Source organism: Columba livia, chromosome 7 (assembly GCF_036013475.1).
Source record: "Columba livia isolate bColLiv1 breed racing homer chromosome 7, bColLiv1.pat.W.v2, whole genome shotgun sequence".
In the NCBI taxonomy this organism is placed as follows: domain Eukaryota; kingdom Metazoa; phylum Chordata; class Aves; order Columbiformes; family Columbidae; genus Columba; species Columba livia.
The window spans coordinates 32592394-32614005 of NC_088608.1; the positions used below are offsets into that span (position 1 = coordinate 32592394).

General features: G+C 38.8%; 1 protein-coding gene across 1 annotated transcript in view; it reads left to right on the forward strand.

Annotated features, from left to right (window-relative positions):
- The window catches only part of LOC110358229 (sperm-associated antigen 16 protein-like), a 321255-nt gene that overhangs the window by 179284 nt on the left and 120359 nt on the right, over positions 1-21612 (forward strand). The window contains exon 6 of the mRNA XM_065069086.1: positions 20302-20367. Coding sequence (XP_064925158.1) covers positions 20302-20365 — 64 coding nt within the window. The 3' untranslated portion in view covers positions 20366-20367. The remainder of the gene's footprint in view (positions 1-20301; positions 20368-21612) is intronic.

Consider the following 21612-nt stretch of genomic DNA (forward strand, 5'->3'; position numbering starts at 1 on the left):
AGAAATTGAGAGATCTGCTCTCACTGGCTCTGCAGCATTTGGGACACCTCATGAACATATCTCATCAAGCATGTTCTCCCACCAACCCCAATATTTAGTGGGACCTGTTGCAATAAGGCAAAGGGTAAAGGTTTTAAACTAAAAGAGGGGAGATTCAGGTTAGACATGAGGAAGAAAATTTTTACAGCGAGGGTGGTAAAATACTGGAACAGATTGCTCGGAGAGGTGGTGGATGCCCCATCCCTGGCGACATCCCAGGACAGGCTGGATGGGGCTCTGAGCAACCTGATCGGGGTGAAGATGCTCAAGTCAGGGGTTGGACTGGATGAGCTTTGAAGATCCTTTCCAATCCAAACTATTTTATGATTGTCTCTGTGGCTCTCCTGCAGTGCCACCATCACAGAGAAGGGCTGTGGGGTAAACTCAAATGTTTTCACATAAGAAACTTGAGGCCTAAGTGTTTTATTTTCCACACTTAAAGTGTTAATAGTTTTCAGTCATATTTGAAATGAGAATAATCTGAATTTCAAAAAACGACAGATTCATAGGAAGTAGGATAGGAAATGCAAGATGCTTTGAGGGGAAAAAAACGAGGAAGCTGCAGTTTTATCCTGGGAAAAGCTGTGTAACGTATTTGAATAATTTTGGTTTAAGGGCAGGTTGTCTTGTGAATTTTGTTCCATCTAAAATCTTTCTAAATCTGAAAAGTGGATTTTGTGAGATCTGACATGGATTTGCAGAGTATTCTGATTTTTTTTGTTCCCTTTTAATCACGTTATTAAAAATCAGCCCTGTGTCAGTTCCTCTCTGAATAACATGGAGCCTCACATCTCAAATCCCCCCAACCACCGCAAGCAGCAGACATGACCCGTGATGATGAGGTTCAGTGGGACTCAATGGAGCATGGCCAGGGCTGACGTTCCCCATGGGCGCCCGCCGTGCTGGGCTGGCTGAGGCCACCCCGCAGCTGATCAGCCTGCTGGGCACAAGGGCACGCGTGCACTCCTGACATCAGGGCACGGAACATCTTTGGAGCTTGAGGGCTTTATTTTAGAAGAATAACTGTCCTACTTTAAATAGAGCAGCTTTGCTGTGGCCGAGACTGTTGTTGTTGTTTGTTTGTTTGTTTGTTTGTTTCTAATCCAGAAATTACTCTTTCTCTGGAGGAGAAATGCACATATTGATATCAAAATTTTATTTTTAATCTAGATCCTAGTGTTTCCAGTGGAGTGGGGCTTTGCTATAAATGAGAGTTAAGCACTTGTTGAATACATTCCTGCAAGTTAACAAGTGTGCATGTACGAGTGTGGGAGAGTATTTGTGCACACATTTTTCTAAATTTATTTTGCTTTCTCAGGAACGTTAATTAGTAATAAAGAGTAAATAGTTGTATTAAACCTAAAATGATAATGATGTTATTATTTGACATTGCATAATAACATAAAAAACCGTTAATAGTGTCTACTAGTGTAATGTTCAGAAGTGGATTGGTTTTGTGATGACAGCCCATAACTCCCTGCTATTTGACTTAGATGTGCCACTTTTGAAAAGCTTGCTTATTAAACATATTCATGAAGCAACTTATATTTCTTACTAGTCTCACTCAACATTAGCAAGTGGATTGCATTCCCTAATTAGCTTGCAAGGAAATGGATAATAAAGCTTTTCCCTAAAAATATGTATTGCTGGTTTTTACACCTTTATACAAATTTTTCTCATTTTTAACCTGCCAAAATGAAATAAATGACTGTTGGGGGTATGAAAAAAGTAATTACTTTCCTTCTCCTTTAACTTCCTCTTAATTAACTTTTAATGTATGATGTTACTCAGGGAGCATCCTGTAATACTAAATGTGTCTAAAATAGAAAAGACAGAGATTTAAATGATTTAGATAAACATCTGCCTAACATAGAGGCATAAAATTCCAGATTACAAAAAGCAGTGGCTTACTGCCAGCATTTGCAGAAACACACACACAAAAGTTTTCTTTTTCTATAAATCTACTTCCCTTGTATATATGAGCTTAGAAGAACTGATCAAGCCTTCAGGTGCAAGTGACAAAGATTGCAGATAGTGTCTAATAATATAAGCTTTTTGAATATCATCAAATTGCTGTATGAGCATCACCAAATTACCATAGGTTTTTGAAGGAGGACATGTTCTTTCTGGTATAAAATTCAATGTTTTGACTTGTTCTAGAACCAGCCCTCTTTTTCTTAATTTAAGACAAGCAATGGAAAAAGAGTTATGGTTTCTGTCCATAGTTTCTGCCTACCTGACTATATAATGCTAATCCATACTGATATTAAATAATTCTATTTGGATAAATTAGTTCTGTCTTTAGCAATTTAGAACAATCTTCTGAAGTAATGTGCAGTAAGAGTGTATTAAAATAATTGCCTGGTATTTATTTTCAGCAATATTCAACTGTCAGAAATGGCATAATAAAGAGCAATATTTTGTCAAAACCTCAAGATTTCCAATAGTTGAATCAATAAACACAATTACTGTTGTTCATAGTTTTCCAAATAATGATAGACATTAAGGATGTGTTAGAAACCTAAACACAAAATCTCTCTTGGAGTTGTTTGAGAATTATCTAATGGAAGATAATTTCATTATAAAATGCTGATTGCCCCAAATATTTCTGTGGAAACATCTTCATTTTACAAACTTCTCTTATATGCTAGGCAGCATCCTGGTGGACATTGTCTTCATCCCCTGGCACGGGGGTTTCAGTGCCAGCTCCCCCAAAAGAGCTGCTTTCTTTTCACTTGACTTCAGCATAATGCTGTACAACTGGAGATATACCAAAATGGAGCAAACTTAAGTAAAAAAAATCCTCCAGCATCTCACTGTGTTTCTCAAGAGTTTGAATGAGGTGTGAAGGGCATTGATTTCTTTAGCAAGACACACTGGATCTCAGCTTCACTCCTAGCTGGATAAGCTGTGCTGGTTTCACGGTACTCTCATCCCTCGCTGGGAAGTGTTTCCTTTGCAGTCTTTAGCTCACTGCTTTATGCTCTTTTCTTGCTACAAAAGTGCTACTGTCTGGCTGTAGTAATTCATCTGGTGGTAGAACAAGATGGACGTGAACAGAGTTGTGTACCCTACCTTGTGGTAGTGGTGTCGTAACTCAGAAGTGTCACTTGTGATAGCAGGTGTACTTGAAAATTCATAGCAGATGCTCCACACAGGCAAAAATCTGTATCCAAGTGTTTTACCCTAGTTTTGGATTTCTGAACAATAAAATGACACCAGTCCTGGGAGGAAGTGTTTTTTTAATAAACATATTTCTTAGATTTTGAAAAAACTCCCTCCTTGGATTAGGATGAAAAGGCAATAGTTCAAAAACTTTGTGTATCAATACATGGACAAAATCTCTGTTCTGAAAAATCAAACTGTAGTGTCACCAGAATTTTGAAATATTTTCCTTTGACAACTTTGACAAAGTTGGTTTGACTTAGTAAACCAAAGGTGATTTTCAACACTTCTGATACTTATTTTACCAAATGCATGTCAGTTGATGTATTTAACCTGACCTGTATCTTGATCAGGTTTATTGTTTAAAAAGTCTTTATTTCCCCTAACAAACGTTTTGTCAAATATTTACCTCTCTTATTCCAGTTGACAACACTTCTGTTGATAAAAGGACGAGTTAGAGCAATAAAAGAAGCCTAAAAATGATTAAAATCAGATCTGTGTGCTGAGTGTTCAGGACTATTCTCACATGAAGACTCTGGAATAAATGTATGTTTCTTCTGGCTGGATTGGACTCCACCTGTGACCTCCCTTATAAAATTAATGCACTGGTGAGAAGTGTCACCTGTGTCACCTGCGGTGCCCAGCAACGTGGGTGTGACCTGATGGATGGGAAGCTTTGCGTGGTTTATATTGCAGCTGAGGGGCTACAATCATCTTTTGCCAGACTCTGTTGTCACTTTCTCTCCTTATTGTGTGGATCATATCGTACTAAACCCAACATACTGCTATGAGCAAAAACAGTCAGAATGATACATGAGATGGCTTCAAGACAATAAAAATTAGGTAGACCTTATTCCATTCTCTGTCAGAATTACTGCCCCATTTTTTGAGAAGAAAGATCTGAATGTGAAAGAAAGGGGAGACAACAGGATAGAGTAGAAAGATCACGGTTTACTTCCATATCAGGTAAATATGGATGGTGCAGGTTAGCAGTGAGAAAGATGATAGAAGGGTAAAATCAAGTATAAATGAGAAATATGTACCACAGAAGGTGGAAGTAAAAAGCAGTGAAAGAAGAGAAAGCAGTGGTGTCAAGAGAAAAGAGGACATAAAAAAGCTTAAGGAAAGGAAACAGCAAACAAAAAATCAGGATGTATTATATATTTTTGGTATCTGTTTTCTGCTCGGAAGTTTCTACCAAATAAAAGGCTCTATAGTAGTGATTGATTTGTAATCTCTAGTGTCATTGCCCTCACTTCCCCCCAAAGCCATCTGGAGCCTGTCTGTAGACAGCCCATTGAAAAGTATGAATTGCAGCAAAGAAATTCCACCTGGCAGAAAGAGGGATTGGTAATCAAGTCCCTTCCTGCCAGGCAAGGCTGCTTGCTCCCATTGCATTTGCTGTCTGGTATCCTGTCTGCAAAATGCTGTCAGAGGTGGTACCCAGGGAGGAGCACAGTGATACCAGGGATTACAAATCAATCATTCCCATTGTTGCTGGAGCCTGTTGTTAACGCTGAAGACAGATAACATGTCTTTTGTTCGATAATTTAGGTGTTTTTAAGGATGAACAAAAAAAAGAAAAAATTGTGGCTTTTCAAGATTCGCAGATGTCTCTGGGCTGATGGTGCCCAGGGACTCAATGTCCAACTGAAGGGCGTGTTAGTGATGGTAGCACAGCCTGTCTGCCCAGGGCAGGGGCGACAGATGTGCTCCCCTGCCACCACAGAGCTCATTCTATTCAAAGCCTGTGTCCTCCTATGTTTTCTTTTTGTGCATCCAAAGAGCTGGGCAGACAGGATTTTGAGGAGAAATTTATACTGTCTGCTTAGAAGTATGAACAGAAAAAGGCTGGGACCTGTCTGTGATGAGGAAGGATGGTAGTGGAGGAGGTTTCACAGCAGCTGTATCCCCAGAACAAGGTTGTGGGAAGAGGAAGAAGCCCCAGAGGAGAATCAGCTTTGGGCCAAAGCACAAGAGCACCTGTAGCAAAGAGGCTACACGTTCCTGGATATGAGCTCTTTCCTTCTCTTGTCGCCATGGTGCCAGACAGGGACCTTCAGCAGCTGAGGAGGAAGAGGAGGAGGTTAAGTTATGGGGTAGGAGCACTGTCTTTGCCACCCCACTGTGTCTCCCTGAGGGGGATACAGGCATTTAGCAGATGCTGTGTGGCTGTACCGTGTGTTCTGCCCTGGCCCAGGCAGAGAGGATGCAGGAAGCTCGGCCACACACCATGGTGACAGGCTGCTGGTGCCAATGTGGGCATATCCCACTGCAGCACAACTTGGGCAAGGCCTTCTCAGCGCTCCTGCTGTGGGGATACAAAAGGAATAAATAAAAATGTAAAAGAGGAATTACTAAAACTGTCCCTTGATAACTAAATGGTTGATCATAAATTGGAGTGTCTATGCAAATGAAGTAAATAATTAAAAACTCCAAGAACAGCACTGACTAGGTGGTTGATGGCTGGCAATTATAAAAGCTGAATTTTTAATATGCATACATCTAAGGAGCCAGTAAAAATTAGCTCCTAGACTAATGGACTTGCCTTTCTTCTAAGGCAGAATTTTAATGAGAGCATTATTTATAGCAGAGCCCAAGAACAAGCATTTTCTTGCTTAGTTCCATTTCTTCTTTGCTGACACTTTATTCATTAACCTATGGACTCCTTTAGAGAAGAATAATACTCTACACAGTGGAGGGCAAAGATCACTTTGACCCCTGAAATTAGTCATAGGTCATATACTGTTAAGAGAGTTACTTCTTCGAACAAATAATGTTTATAAAACCCTGTTAGTAATATGTCCTCATTTCATGCTGGTTTCTGAGTCATTTATTTGCAGTTTGGTTCACTGAAGAGAAAATGAACATAACATGATATCTCAGACTATAATGCTGCTTGTGCCATCTTGTCTTGTACAGTGGGTAGACAGACACCTCGACGAAACCCAAGAGGCTATTCTGCCCACATATTCTTACCGTGGATAAGAGGTGCTCTGTGTGTGGCTTAAAGACATGCAAGACATGAATTTATTCTGGAGCTCTGCCCTGTCATCATGGTGACCCTGTTGTACGGCAGCACAGCTGGCACAAAAGGCTCATTGAGGTGACCAAGCCAGGCCAGCCTGTGCTGCCGTGGAGTGTCCGCTGGCTGGAGGGGGAGCACAGGGCATCCTGCTCCCTGCCCATTCCCTGCAGAGATTCAGGGTGAGAAGGACATAAGCCTGGTGGAGCTAGCTGCAAAAGCAAAACCAAGGTGTTTTGGCTGAAATTTTAAAATTTTTTTGAAGACTTGCAGAAACAGAATGCAAGTAGTAGGTCGTTTGCATGGAAAGCACTTCGTATGTTTTCCTTTTGAGTTTCTTTTTGTTTAATGCATTTTTTTCTTATTAAAGAAAAAAAAATCTTTACTGTGTGTCTGTTTCAACAATAAGGAAATGTTTATAAATATCATCTCAAGGGTGGGTGTCAAAAGGATGGACCAGACTCCTTTCAGTGGTGCCAAATGATAGGATGAGGGGCAACGGGCACAGACTGAAGCACAGGAGGTTCCATTTGAATATGAGGAGAAACTTCCTTACTTTGGGGTGCCAGAGGAACAGGCTGCCCAGAGAGCTGGTGGAGTCTCCATCTCTGGAGACATTCAAAACTACCTGGACACATTCCTGTGTGATCTGCTCTGGTGAACCTGCTTTTGCAGGTGGGTTGGACTAGATGATCTCCAGACATCCCTTCCAACCCCAACCAGTCTGTGATTCTGTGAAAGATCTGACTTAAATTGAAAACTTACAAACCCAATAAAATAAATGAAATAGCGCTACTTCTCAGATCTAGGAATAACTACTTATACTGTCCATGATGATGAGGGAGACAGGAAAGGAGAAAGAAAAAAATATAGAATAGTGTTTTATCTTTGTTGGGGCTTTATAATCAAATCACACTAAAAGCATAGAAAAAATAAAGTAGCCTTTCTCATTTAAAAAATAATATAACAGCATCTTCTGAAAAGACAAACTTTAAGTTGTATTTCATTCTTTACTAATCAAAATCATGTGGTTGAAAATTTTGACCTGGGAAACTTATCTAATAGGCCAACAGTCATGCTGAGTGCTCACTCTGTCTGAGTAATGGAATGGAATTTGCTTTTGCCTTGCTCTGCTTGAACATGGTGCCAGGATTCCTCCCACAGCTCTCAGATGTGTGTGCCACTGTACTTCTTTTTTTGTACATTTTACAATGGGCGCTAATTCCATTGTCATTAGAGAGTAAAATTTCAACAGAGGCTTGGTCTGCTTCAGGGTGTAAAATGCTGCGTAAGTAGTACTTTTTTATTTATGACAGTTCTTATAATAATGTTCTTGAAACTTGGATGTTCAAATGATTGATTACTGAGATGATCATTACATAAGAAGTAGCATTTAATTTGGTAGATGCCTGAACATTGTTGTGGAGCAGGATTGTTGATGTGCATGTCTAATGCAGATAATTTTTTTTCTGAATTATTTTTTAAAAGTCTGGGTTTTGACAGTAATATCTGCTTCCTGGGATGCGGCTGTATATCTTAGGAAGTTATCAGATCTGTGCGTGGCTCAGGTACTCTTTCATCTTGTTGAGTGCACATGACAACACTCAAAGAGATAGAAGGGAGTTTGGGAATGTTTTTAACTTTCCATCACCGGAGCTGCAGGCAGATTTGAAACACTAAGGGCAAGACTTCAGCAGGATACAGAAGTGAATGGACATTTATATGCATAATGAGACCATACAATATGTCAAACATAAAATGTATTTCATTTATTTTTAATACAGATAGCAAGTTTAGACTTGAGAACGTGAAATAATATTTATGGACGGCATAACCACCTGTTCCATAAGAGAACCTTTCTCAGAAGTAGCTGGATTTGTGTGCAGCTGGACTGGAAAAACGGAGCAGGTATACTGGGGCAGAGTGGTCCCGTGACCTGGGAAGTTTCACCTGGGATAGGAAGGACTGTCATCCAGTGTTAATAAATAGCCTGAAGGTGACCTGGAAAATGAGTGTGAACCCTCGGCTGCAAGTTAGTGGCTCAAGTATTGTCTTGGTCGTTTTACTTTGCTGTCAGTTTACTGGCTGTATGAAGTGAATCAGCACCGTTGAGTTCCCCTTTTAGGAAAATGCCCACTGGGCAAAACCAGCCAAGGCAGCATCGCAATGTTGTAGTAAATGACTGAATGAACTGCACTTTGAAGTGCTCATACCTTCTCTTCTTCCCTGTCCCAGTCCTGGGGGTGTAGCTCAGAGCTCAGTGGTGTAACTGTGTTGTGTACACTGCATCTGAACACAAAATTTCACCACTAAGCCTACTAGATGTGCCTTAGTTTGCATGTATTTTCAAGTCTTTCTTCCCTGCTCTTCTGTGTGCCGGTATTTCCTGAAAATGTACTTGTTTCATTCATTATATAAAGTTCCACAGGAATTCAAGCTTCTATAGGCTCTATGAAAATCCTGGGCATTTTGTATAATGAAGGACTAGTAAGAAAGCATCAACATTTTTCATTACAGTTAATAGAGAGCTTTAGAAAACTGGAGTTGGTAGGTGCTCCCTTCCATGTATCATTATGTTAAATTTTTTGTGGGTTCTGCAGGTTCAGGTGTTCAGAAATGATAGCAGCTCCCACAATCATTCTGTGCAGAAACCCCCGCCTTTACACACAGCTCTCAGTGGAACACACTACAAATCCAGGTTCAGCACCTGCCAGCTCTTTCGGCAGCCCCTTCAACACCTTTGTGTTCCGTGGCTTGGTTCTTCATTGCCTGCAGGTCCACAAGTGTTCAGTGCTCCTGCTCTATCACAGCTTGTCCCCTCGCCTGAATTTGTCCCCTAGCCTAGATCAACTTCTGTGCAGACTTGTTGTGTCAGCAATAGCATGCACAAGTTTTATTCAATATGCTTCATTTTCCAAGATCATTTCCAGAGAGGACCTTTCATAGAGCTGGGAAGTGATTGCCTCATAGATCTTTACCTGACCATGCCTCTGCGCTGTACCCAGGTGTAGTTTCTGTCTGAAGTCCTTCTATCCACTGCTCAGTCAAGACTCTGGGTAAAAGTCACTCTGCTCCCAGATTTTCAAGTTGTCTCCTGCATTTTATTTGTACTCTGATTATTACATTTTTATTCATTCTGTCTTAAAAGACTCATTGCCTGTTGTAACTGCATGTCCCTTTTTTTTTTTTTTTTTCTGAGAATTTAAATTACTTAGAAATACCCAGTATAATATAGAATAAGTAAGAGCAGAAGGCTTTTCTTTTATGCTCAACCAGCTGAGACCTTGGCAGGTGCAGGGTCCAAAGACTCAGGAATGTAAGGAAAGAAAAGATAATGGTAAAGAAAAGTAAAGAAGTTACCTTCTATATTGTAAAATGTTGCAAAGAGAAACACTTAATATTTCCCCCACTGTCAATGTGTAAGCATTCAACAGCTAAACAATACCGCCCAATGGCAAGTGGTTCTCCTTCTTCATTTTAATCTGTGCAGCTCATTGTGGTGGCAGGAGAGCAGCAGTGGAGGGGAAAGGGAATGATTTTTCCCAGATTGTGTTGCAGCTGCCCCACCCTCTTTCCCAAAACAAATTCACGGGGCTTCAAGGCTTTAATTTTAGTACTTGAGGAGTCAGAACACAGACATTTGTTTTCTCCCGTGCTGCTTTGTATTCCTCACCGGCTGCTCCTCCCATCGCGTTGCTGGAGGCTGTGTTCTTCTCTTGTTTGCATCACACCTTAATTTCCAGAAGTTTTGCCATAATGTGGCTTCTCAGCATAGGAGAGCTGCCATTCCTGGGCCAGAGGAGGTAGGAAGAAAAAAAGTCCCAATATCAGCTTCTGAGTGACAATGGCCTGTGTTAGAAACCCATCTATTCAATCGCTGCATTGAATAAGGGCAGATTTTCATCAAAAGAAGCTCCCAGAGGGGTTACGTACTTTGAAGGAAATACATTAATTAAAGCAGTCTACAAAATAGCGGGTAAAGAAATGCATAACATTTCAGCTAGATTTTATGCTAGGCTGAGCACTTTTTCGACCTTCATCTCCCAATGGCAAATGGAAATGCAGTTTCGAAAGCCTTCGTACATCCTGGTAGCGCAACTTGATTGTTGCCTCTGCAGTTCCTCCTAGGGAAAAAAAAAGGCAGCAAAAATACGATACTGTTACCATATTTGCAGCTGAGGCTGTTTAGAGCTCAGGCAGACTAACATTAACAAATGATGATAATTAGGCTTGATTTGCATATTAAAATGGTCTTAATTAAACACTGGTTCTGTAAACGTTTAAAGGCTGTAATCGATCTTTCGCAGGCTCTCTTGGTTATTTATATGATCTAATAAAGTCTAGAGGCTTTGTTAATGAGACCTCTATTTCCTAACTTGTATATGTCAATGAGATTATTTCACCGACAATTACAGAGCAGACTGCTGTTAATAACTCACAAAACCCGAATGCTGGAATTCCTTTGTCTGAGGATACATACATGATATAACTCTATTAATGGGAACTTGCTGTTTCCATTTTCTTTCTGCTCAGATAGGGGCCCATGCCACAAGCCTTACTAGAGAAAAATCCCAGGAAAGATATTTCATGGGGAGTTTTTGTCAATGTAAAATCAAGCTCATGGTGTCCTTTGAGCTGTTTGAATAATGGATCTAATATATATACAGCACTGAGCTTAGTCATAATACGTTTGGTCCCAGATCTAATCCTGGCAACTCTGACAGTTAGGCTGAACTTTGAAAGAAACTTACTTTAATTTAAGAGGTAATGTAATTGTGCTGTAATGTTGCAAGAGGTCTCTGAAAAGTCTTCCAGGAATTTTACTTCTCTTCAACCAAAATGATTCTATGATTCAGTATCGCTATGGTCTTGTGCCATGGTGTGAACATCTTGGGAAAATGGTGCTAAAACAGATTAAAAGGTCTTGCTTCTCGAATGCCAAATATTTTTGTCCCTCCTGCCCCCAATAACCTTGTTAGCACCAGAAAAAAGCATTTTGGGGAAAGTGTTTATGTTGCTTTGGAATAAATTTTTCCAGTGTTTTTACTGTTTGACTTATCTTCTTACACATGAAGGACTATGTGTTTATGTATATATGTATGTATTTATAACTTAATACGACATTTGTTTTGTTGTGGGATGTTCCCAGTAAAGATGTTCTGGTTTCAGCCTTCAGCCCCCAGTTTACTTAAAGGTGACATAAATAGTTGCAAACTCTATAGTGCTGTAAGTCCAGTCACCAGATACAGTGCCGGTATTGATGGATTAAAAATAATATGTATTCCTGTTAATTAAGTTTATTGGGAAATATTAATAAGCTTAACAAAGCTAAACCACTAGACTGTCATTTAAATGATTAAAATAATAATTTTGTGAAGTGACCAATAAGCTCTATAAAGCAGATGGGAATTTCAAAATTGGTCTTTTGTCTAATTCCTTTCCCACCAAGACTGAATACAGGTTTCTACTGGGAGCAGTGCTGTAATGAAAGTAATATTGGTAATCCTTAGACTGAGCTTCACAAGGTGCTTCCAATGGGGATGCTTTGTACAATATGACGGAAGTCAAAAGGATGTGTTTACACGTCTTTTCGTCTGAGCATGAACATATTTATTGGCATAGGTAATTTAATATGCAATGAAGCATGACATCTTGTGGAAGTTGTTTTTCTAGCAAAGGCATTACCATGGGTGCTCATTCTGTGAGTGAAACTGGAAATAATTTTGTCATTAGCTTCAGTAAACCCCAGGTCTGTTTCATTTTGTGATACATCCTCATGATAGTGTAAGGCGATGACAAAAAAGATGATGTCTTTTCACATGACACCTGTATTTCAGCTAAACAAGAGACTAAAAATATGTAAGGACCCTAACATGTAAAGTGTGCAAGTTTATGAGACAAAGTTGGCCTGTTTCTAAATGTGATGTAAGTTAACCGTCATATTGTTGAGACACTGAGATAGTAATTAGGTATTTGTGCTTTGAATGCTAAATAACATGTAGGCATTTGTCAGACATACTAGGAACTATAACTATTACATTTCCATTGCTACCCAGACCTTCCTGCTTTACTTTCTCTTTTCTCTAGAAAATACCTCACTTTTGAAAATATTGATGTGGATTTGATTTTGAAGACTTACAGAATTCTGAATTTGAAATTGCAGAAGATGTATGTATACCTGCATTTTCCTCTATACTGTCTTTTTTGGGTTTTTTTTGTGGTTTTGTTTTGTTTTTTTTCTTTTGTTAACAAAAATAACCTGAGTTCTGGTATGAATTTACATAAGGCATCAGTTTGGCATTTGAGCCAAAGCTGAGCTTCTAGATTTAAGAGGACAAAAATCCTTCAGACTGATACTGAACTTCTCATCTCCACATAAGATCAGAAGATAGCGCATCATGTTGCTTTGCTCAGTTGGTAATTTCTTAAGACTTTTGTTATAGGAGCAGAGTCGGATTAGCAGATGCAGAAATAAAATTATTGAGTTTAGACACTGAGGACAATGCACAGGAGTGGTAGATTCAATATGCAGGAGTTGAACTATATACAACTGAATAGCTTCCCATGCCTTCTGGAGTTAGTTCTCTTGCAGTCCAGATGCTTTTCACTTCTGAACAGAGGAAAAGTAAAAGCTTTCCAAGCATGAAACTTATATTCCAAACCCTCTGCCTTTAAAAGTGAGAAGGAAGGGTTTCCCGTGTAGCCCTGTCACTTTTTCTCATATATAATTAAATTACGTATTCATTGTTTTATTCTGCTTTCATGAAATTTCATTTTCAAAGCCAACAGAAATTCTTCCGTATTTCTTTTTTTTTGCTTTCACTGCTCTCATAACTTTTCCAGTTATATTCCACCAGCAACTTTTGCTCGTTTATAATTCATCTTTTTGATCTTTTTTACATTAAAGCAATAGAGCTCATACTGTTTAATGTTGAACAGTCCCTACTAGGTTTCTGTCATTCACACATTAGTTTCCTGAAAATGGTTGTTATGTTTTGCAAAGTATTGGAATAGCAAGTTAATTTCAAGTAAACTCTAGTTATGGTAAAAATGGGACGCCTAATTCTGTGGGGGACAAAGCTGTATCTGGCGCTCCAAAGGCTGCAGTTGATGGACTCCAGCATACGGGATTTCCCTGGTCATCCCTGCTCTTGTACCCCGATCCTTCCCTCTCGGGAATGTTTGAACTCCAGGAGTTGTGGTGAACAGGAGGAATGCAATTACCAAAACTGGCTCTTTTGGTGCTGACAGGGTGATGTATGTTCACCTGCCTTATGAATCCTTGTTAAGATGCAGTAGCTTCTGTTACGGAAGCCGTCTGCCAATATCAACAGGGGGAATAAGATACAGGTCTGCTTTTAGTGAAAGGATTTCAATATTTTTGAGCTATTTTTTTTTCTATTTATTTTCTTTTAAAGTAATGATGGGTTCAGCAAATAAATTTCTGCCTGCTGTTCCCTGGATGGTTGATCATGGCCGTGCAGGTGGAACTGTGCTCGTGTGTGATCTCTGTAAGTAGAGACGACTTTTCTCTCTCTTCACAGAAGTAGATACAGGAAGCTATCTGCTTAGTATAAAACCTTTTTTCCTCCTTATATAGTCAGAAGTTTGATGTCTCTTACAGGAGTTTAGCGAGGAGAGAATCCCACGCGGTCATGTCTGTTTAAATACTGCCTGTGGATACAGGCTTCCACAGACTGCAGTACTGAAATCCAAGTGTCAGTAGAAGAAAAAAGATAATTCACTTTCATCTCAAGAACAAAGCTGAACAGAGGAGATTTTTTCAACTTTTTAAATTCATGAAACATTTATCTTAGAGTCAGGTTATATTATGCTGGCAAGAGCACAAGCTGTCAGCATTTCTACTGTAAACTCCTGTTTTTTTAGGAGAGCCTTAGAGGTTCACTTTGAACAGATTTAGCATGCAAGGTTTTGGCCTAGAAACATACTTTTCTTCCCAATTAAGAAAAATGAATATGACTGCATATTCAGTGCAAAAGACATATTAATGCTACGTTCAAATGCAGAAAAATGACATAATTCAGGAATGTCCCAGAGCAAGGTTACTCTAGTTTTTTCCATATTTCTATTAGCAGGTGTTACTAACTCTGAAGGAAGGCTGTGATGAAAAGCACGGTGTTAGGCTTAGCTGACAGGCAGTTCTCTATTTCTAGTTTCTATTACCTACCAGCTTTTGACAAATGCTGTTTCTTGATTTTTAGTGCTTCCCAGAATGGAAATTGTTTTAAGTTCATGTATTTTACAGAAATGCAAAATTCTTTCTTATTTCTTTAGGCATATGCAGTTAATAAAGTTTAACAATTAAAAAAAAAAAAAAAAAGCAGGTTGAGTCTATCTGTGAAAAAGGGAGATCAACATAAGAACGAAGAGCCCAACAGCTGATGTGCTTCAGCTTTGGTGTGCCTACCTGCCTCTGCAAATCCTTGTGTAATAAAACACACAAAAGACCATTGGAAGTTAATTTTGTTCCCCAAATACAGGATTACAAAACATCTGAGTAATGCCCTGGCCTTATCCTTGGTCTAACAACAAGCAACAATCTTATGCGCATGATTTTTTTCCCACAGGGTTTATTCCAAGCAAGGAAAAGAGAAGCAAACTCTGTGCTTGAAGGTTCTGTGCTTGAGTTTGTCGAGTAAAACCTGTGGTGACAGATGGTAAAACTGTTTTCCAAATTTGTTCACTGCTTACTGTACAGATACTGTACATCATGTGCTCATAAAAGAGAGTAGCTGGGAGGTGGATGTGGTTTTGTTTTGCTTTGAGTGGTGCCCTCTGGATGAGAGAGGACAGGGCAGATGGAGAAGAAAGTGGCTCTTGCTGGGAGCAGCTGGGCTGGGCTTGCGGGGACGCAAACAGACTGTGTGTGGTGCAGGAACTGCTGAAGTGAGTTACTGCAGCTGGGCTGAAATGAGAGAGCAAGAGACAGAAGCTGTCTTGTGAAAAGTAGAGGGGGGAGTAGGTGTTTTTAGACTCTTTTCTTCAGTTTTTGTGATTAGCTGTCACATCCCATGAAAAATACTTTTCTCTCTTTTAAAAGTTACCTTGTTATAGCTTGTGCTCTAATAAAGAGATCCAAAGCACTTTTGATGTTTCCAGTACGCCTACTTCAAGGCAACAACGCAGGCAATTCCCCCACGGCGTGAAGCGACTTCAGAGCTCGCGGTTCTGCTGGAGGTGTCACACGTTTCCTTCCGAGCCTGCTAGTGCCTTGCTGGTAGAGCAAGCAGGCAGACCGTGCCGTGAATAAGGAGTAGGAGTCAGGATTTTAATTTTGCACTTTGCTGTAAAAAGCAAAGCCCTTGGCCACATTCAGCAGGGAGGATTGAGAAAAAGGTTGGATATTCCCCAGCAAGTCAACAACCAGTAATGACGGTGCACTTTAGGAAACGTTCAAGTCTAGCAAAGTGAGCTTCCTAAGCATTAGATTCTTTGACTTTCAAAAGTGTCATGCAAGATACTAGTGTTCCCCCCAAATAAAATTAAACCTTTCCTGAGAAAATGTTGAGGCACTTTGTTTGTTTCTAATAAAGAGGATGAGATTAACAGTTCCACTGTTGAGTACTTCATGGTTTGAACACTTCTTTTTAGTTCAGTCCTTCTAAATAAACACATTTATTTGAGTTAATTTCTAAATGAAAGAAGAAATTACAAACAAATCTCTGAGCACTGTTTAGATAATTCTTATACTCAGATTTTATCTAAAAGCTCATATAATATCAGACTACTAAAGATCATTACATAGTGGACCTGGTATATTACACTCAGCTTGGTGTAATGGATTCATCTTGAATTTTGAAGTTGGCAAAGCAAGTTTGTTTATGTCAGACTTCAATGTGTAGCAGGGCATTCAAAATCCAGAAAAATAGTCAAAACAGCAGAGTTTAAAAAACATGATCAATTTTTAAATGAGGATCAACAAGTTTTGGCTGCATTTTGTTTTTTCCAGAGGAACTTGAATTATGGTGTGTTAGGTTACAGGGGTTGTTAGTGTCGTTGTAAAAACAAATAATTTAAGTAAGTATAAGAAGATTCAACTGCTGAATTACATAGTTAATGGTTGAACTTAATTCTAGAGGTGCAAAGAAGCTGTAATATATTAATTATGTCTTCAGCCTGTATTGTCTTGCCCTGGTATTTAAGTATTTATATGGACACAACAGGGAGAATTTACAGCAGAATTCCACTATTGATTCAGAAATCTTAGGCTTTTATCCTGTGAAAGTAAGAACAAAAGATCATTTGAATGTAGGCTCCTTGTTTAACTACATTTGCAGCAGGACGACTGTTCACAGATCCATAGTTCCAAAGGTCAGGCTGCTTTTCCACAATACTGGATTGCATTTTAAATCTCAAGTCTTTTAAATAGCTCCAGTCCAAGGCAGGCAATTAATGTCTCTAATGTTAATTTTTGGGTTTCAAACTGGGAAATTATGTGTGTGAGCACATGTGAATGATCATTTTAAAAACAAATAGAGGACACTTCAGATTTTGGTTGGGGGTGAGATTGAATGTTGCTGTTATATGTGTATTTTCCATGGAGAGAGAATGTATAATTATTAACATAATTGGGCGATAGCTCAAGGAGTCAATATAACTGAGATTTCCTCCATTAATATTTCAGCAGGACTTGATGACTCAGTTAACAATAATAATGTATTCTCCAAAATTTACTGCCCTTTATACTGCTAGGATGTCATAGGCAAGGAGACTCTATAGACCCCGTGGGTTAAATGTGGAGAAAATGGGCCTTTTTACAGCTGCAGAGTTCTGCTCTGGTGTTTCGCTGTTTCTCCCACTCTGGATTCGTGATAATGTTATCTCTGTCAGTGGGTAATGGTCAGTGATACCTTGGAGTTGAAGGCAGCAGCAAAGGAATGTGATTTTTCCTGGCAACTTCCCTAACATTACTATCAAAGCAAGCTCTTTTTATTCTTTTGTTCTTTTTCTTATGATACAAGTTCCAGATGTTTGCACCTGCTCATCTTGAACCTTAAAAAATTTGTCTAAATGGCAGATACAGCTGTGTCCTGGGTGACAAGAAGCTGTCAGTCGGCCAAGGACCAGTTTGCAAGGCACTCCAGTGAAATTCTCCTAAAAAAGAGATGCTCCAACCTTTGCTCCAAGGGAGATGAAGCCTGGGACTTGGGCAACTGTTTCACACCTCGTTCAGTTCCACATTGAATGCAATGGGGTCATAATGGTGTTATAGAGGATTAATTTATAATTAAAGACTGAAAAGCAGAATGAATGAGCAAAAGGGGTATCACTACCTTACTGCTGAGCTCTTGATGCTGTAAGCTCAGTGCTATCTTAACATGAATTCTGATCCAGAGAATATTGATTACTGTTTGATTTTGCTGAGACATTACAGCTAAATAGTAAGATTTCTAGTTTTCTTTTTTATGGCATCTGTGTCTTCAAAACTCAGATTTCCTGCTGTTGATAAAGAAAACACTAGTTGTACATTGAATAAAAACAACGTGGCTCTTTGGAAATTAAGTTTTAGCAATAGTATTGAGAAACACTTTACAGAACCATTGCTTTTGTCTAGCTTTTAGTATTATTACTATTAAAATCCTTTTCAGATGGTTTATACTGAATTCAATTTTGGAAGGGAAATCAGAAAGTTCACATTCATTTTGTGGCACAACCTCCATGTAGTTTTCTTTTTGTTTGTTTGTGTTAGTATGCCTTTTCTACATTTGTGGAAAGGTTGCTGTGTATATTTTGATATTTGAAAATGTCTGAAGGTAAATACTATACTTTGAGATGAACAGCAGTTATTTTACAAGGATTGTTTTTAGCATGCAAAACATGTACCAACATTCGTGTTGTTACCATGGACCGGGTACAATTAATATTGCTGCTAGGCCACAAGGTAGATTTTATGTCCTTGAAATCTTTTCTTGCTAGACTGCTCCTATGTGTTTGGTTATCTTTGTCTCCTATTACCTTATCTTTATCAAATTTAATTTGACTATCAGTGTCTTGGGAATTTCGTGTAATCACATTTCTACTCCAAGAGTCAATTTGTAATTGGATAATAATTGTTTAAATTTTCTTTTTATCAGGATTTATCGGTTCATATGTTATTATTTAGAAATCATGTAAATACACAAGTTTTTGGGGTGGGCTTTTTTTAGCACTTCCCCTCCCCCTCTCCTCATAAGTATATTGAATACTATGGAGAACTCAAGAACTCTACACTGGCAACCTCTTTGTGCTTAAAGTGTACTTGCTCTTTAAAGATAGAAAAGGCTCTGGACTATTAGAATCAATTCACTTCTTGTTATGTGTTGCATGGGACTAATACTAATTTCCTAGTTTGATCTCAAATAGTATATGTGGTCTTGAAGCAGAGACTACTTCAAGACAGAAAGGTAAATGAAAAATACAATAAGATACAGAATGGCACTGCCAAAGTAGCCGACTGCCCTTTTTTGGTGATGTTTTCTAAACAAAAGGAATTTGGTGAAGCATTAAATCCTGGGGTTTATCAGAAATTTGTATTCTAATGACATATAAACAAGAATAGAAAGAGTCTTTTTGGTCTCCAAGTTCAGGGAAAAAGATCACATGCAGGAAAAGGTAATTTATTTCTGGATTTTCCAATCAGCATCTTACAATTAATGAGAATTTTTTATCCCCAGTACTTGGAGTGGAAGGAAGTTTTCATATCTCACTGTTTGAGAACTGACTTCTCATTTCCAACTGAAATTTATCTGCAGATAATGAATACCCATATGTTCCTGCGTCAACACTGCTCTTCAGCTTCAATAGCTCTTTTCCCTCCGTGCCCTTAACCCCTGAGATATTTACAACAGCAATCTAATCCTCTTTAACTGCTGTTTTGTTGGACTCAGTTCTCCGAAATGGTTCAGGGATGTAATATGAACTACAGAGTATTATCAAGTAGCAGTCCTCCAGAATTACTTTGTGGTCAAACCTCATTAACTGCTTTCCTGAAAAGGACTTGTTGCAATCGGTGAGCATATACTGATAAGCATGCTGATGATAAAAATGTAGGAGGTTTTGTCTGTGCAAAAGAGAATTTAAATATATTACGTCAGAGTAGGAGTGATTTTTTTTCCCAAATGGGGAAAATAAAAATGGAATCAAGCTGATGGTATAAACTCTAAAGCATGATGGAGGTATGATTAACCTATGTTACGCCTTCTCCTGAGAGACCAATTTGAGCTGAAATAAGTGCAAAGTAGGACCACTAGGATGCATCGAGGAATTTCAGATCTTGGTTTGGGGTTTTTCTTCTCTCCATAAAAATGTCCTCGAAAATTGCCTTTGAATTCCAGTGCCAATAAAATGTTTTCTCAGAGTGAAAACTTGTTCTTCAGGATACGATTACACTGTACAAAGCTGGGTTTCACTTTTAATAGAAAGTATTTTTGCTATTGTTACCCACAAAACCAGTGTTTTTTATGAAAACAGAGACGTTTGTCTATTTTTAAGACCTCCGTTTTCCCATCCTGAAGACTTCATTTATTAATTTATTTATTTTTAGCAGGAGGTGCTGTGGTTGAATGCCTCGTGCAGTGGGAGAAGAAGTCAGATATCAGTGATGACATCTGACATATGCTACTGCACTATGTAGGTCACTTAGGGCCCAATGTGGAAGATGACAAAAGATAATTAATTTTGATTTGATGCTTGCAATTCCTTAAGGAAGACTTTAATTGTGTGTGTGTAAGATCAAGAGACACGTACGGAGTCACTGCCCAAGAACAAGAGCTCAGTCTTTTGGAAGCAGTGATTACACCTACTAATTCAAACCCTCCAGCAAGGGAGGTGACTTTTTTAGTGATATTTGAATGTAGCTTTTCTGCTGGCTTTTATGTGATGTAAGGATATATATCCTTAGTAATCGTGAGAAATGTGTTGCTCTTCTAGCAACCAGGAGCTGTTCTTTAGCACACAAAGTGCCTTGGTGTGCCCACAGCCATAAAATCAAGGTCTTTCTGTTTGCAAGGTTATAGAATTATTTATATCACTATAACTTATTTAATTGCTTTCTTTTTATGTTTAATTCATAGGGTCTCCATGTTTACACATTCTATGGTCACCTGCATTCCTGCAATTATGCTACATTCAACATGAAGGTAAGTTCTGTCTATGAATGATGTTTGGAGTTTTTCTTGTTTGTTGGGGTTTGTTTTGTTTTGTCGTCATTTAGTTGGTTTTTAAATCATCGTGTACCTTGCTCTGGCAAATACTGTCATGCACTTTGGTGAAACAGATACCTCTGCAGCTGAATTCAGTATTAATAGTGACTTCTAGAGCAGTTCAGTGTGGCACACACCTGCCAGCCAGAGCAGAGTCCCAGAGACTGTTAGAATAAAGGTGCCCACTTTGCACTTACCTCCTTTCTCTTTTGATCAGTGCATGATATTTAAGCCATTCTTATTTGTCATTATCGTTTAGCTATTTTGCTTAAATTAAGTTTGCTGTTAGTTTTTTTGCCTGGATGGTTAATTTTATAGTTGTTGCCTAAAATGCATCATTTTGGTTGGGTTTGTTAACTTTGGAAGGGAATTAATTTTTCCAAAATATTTCTTTGAGGTGCTGGCCACACTGCTCTTGAAAACCAGTGTGGAAGTGGTGGGGAATGTGCTGGGTTCTGCTACCACTGGCACCCTCTTCTCTCAGGGACCAGCTTCCTTCCATCTTTCCTGAAAGAATATCTGAACAACATTCCTGATCCCTGTGCTCTCACTGCAGAGCAAGATCTCAGTTTTTAATGTGGGAAATCCTGAATATTTTCCTCTTGTTTAATATCAGCTACTGCTATACCATCTGCTTATGTCATTCCTGGGTGTTTATTAGACAAACCCTAGAGGCTGACGTAGCAGAAAGTGTGGGACCATCTTATGTCAAGGAGGAGCACAGGAATTCTCAAGGTGTCCTAATTCTTCCTCGGCCACATGTGTGTATCTGTATATCTGACAGGCATAACCTGCCTCTCAGTATATTGAAACACCATGGTGTAGAACAAAGAATATTTAACAGTAGCAAGAATTGTGGGGAAAATACTATAGCAATACTGTAACACTGTCTTTACATGAATATTTGCAAGGAGCCTCATGCTCTAATGTGACCTATAATGATTAACAGGAAGCTGAAAGACTGTGTGCTGATAATCTTCCAGATAAGCATGTTATTTTGATAAAGAGTATTATAGTTGGCATTAAACTCTAGACTAAAATAATTGGTTGACATTCTCAATGATTGAATTAGTAAAAATGGAAACATTCAGTGCAGCATTGATCAAACTGAGTGAGGAATATAATTTCAGAAGCTGTAATTGTTGTTATGTAAATTAACCCTGTATGTACTGGAAAACTACT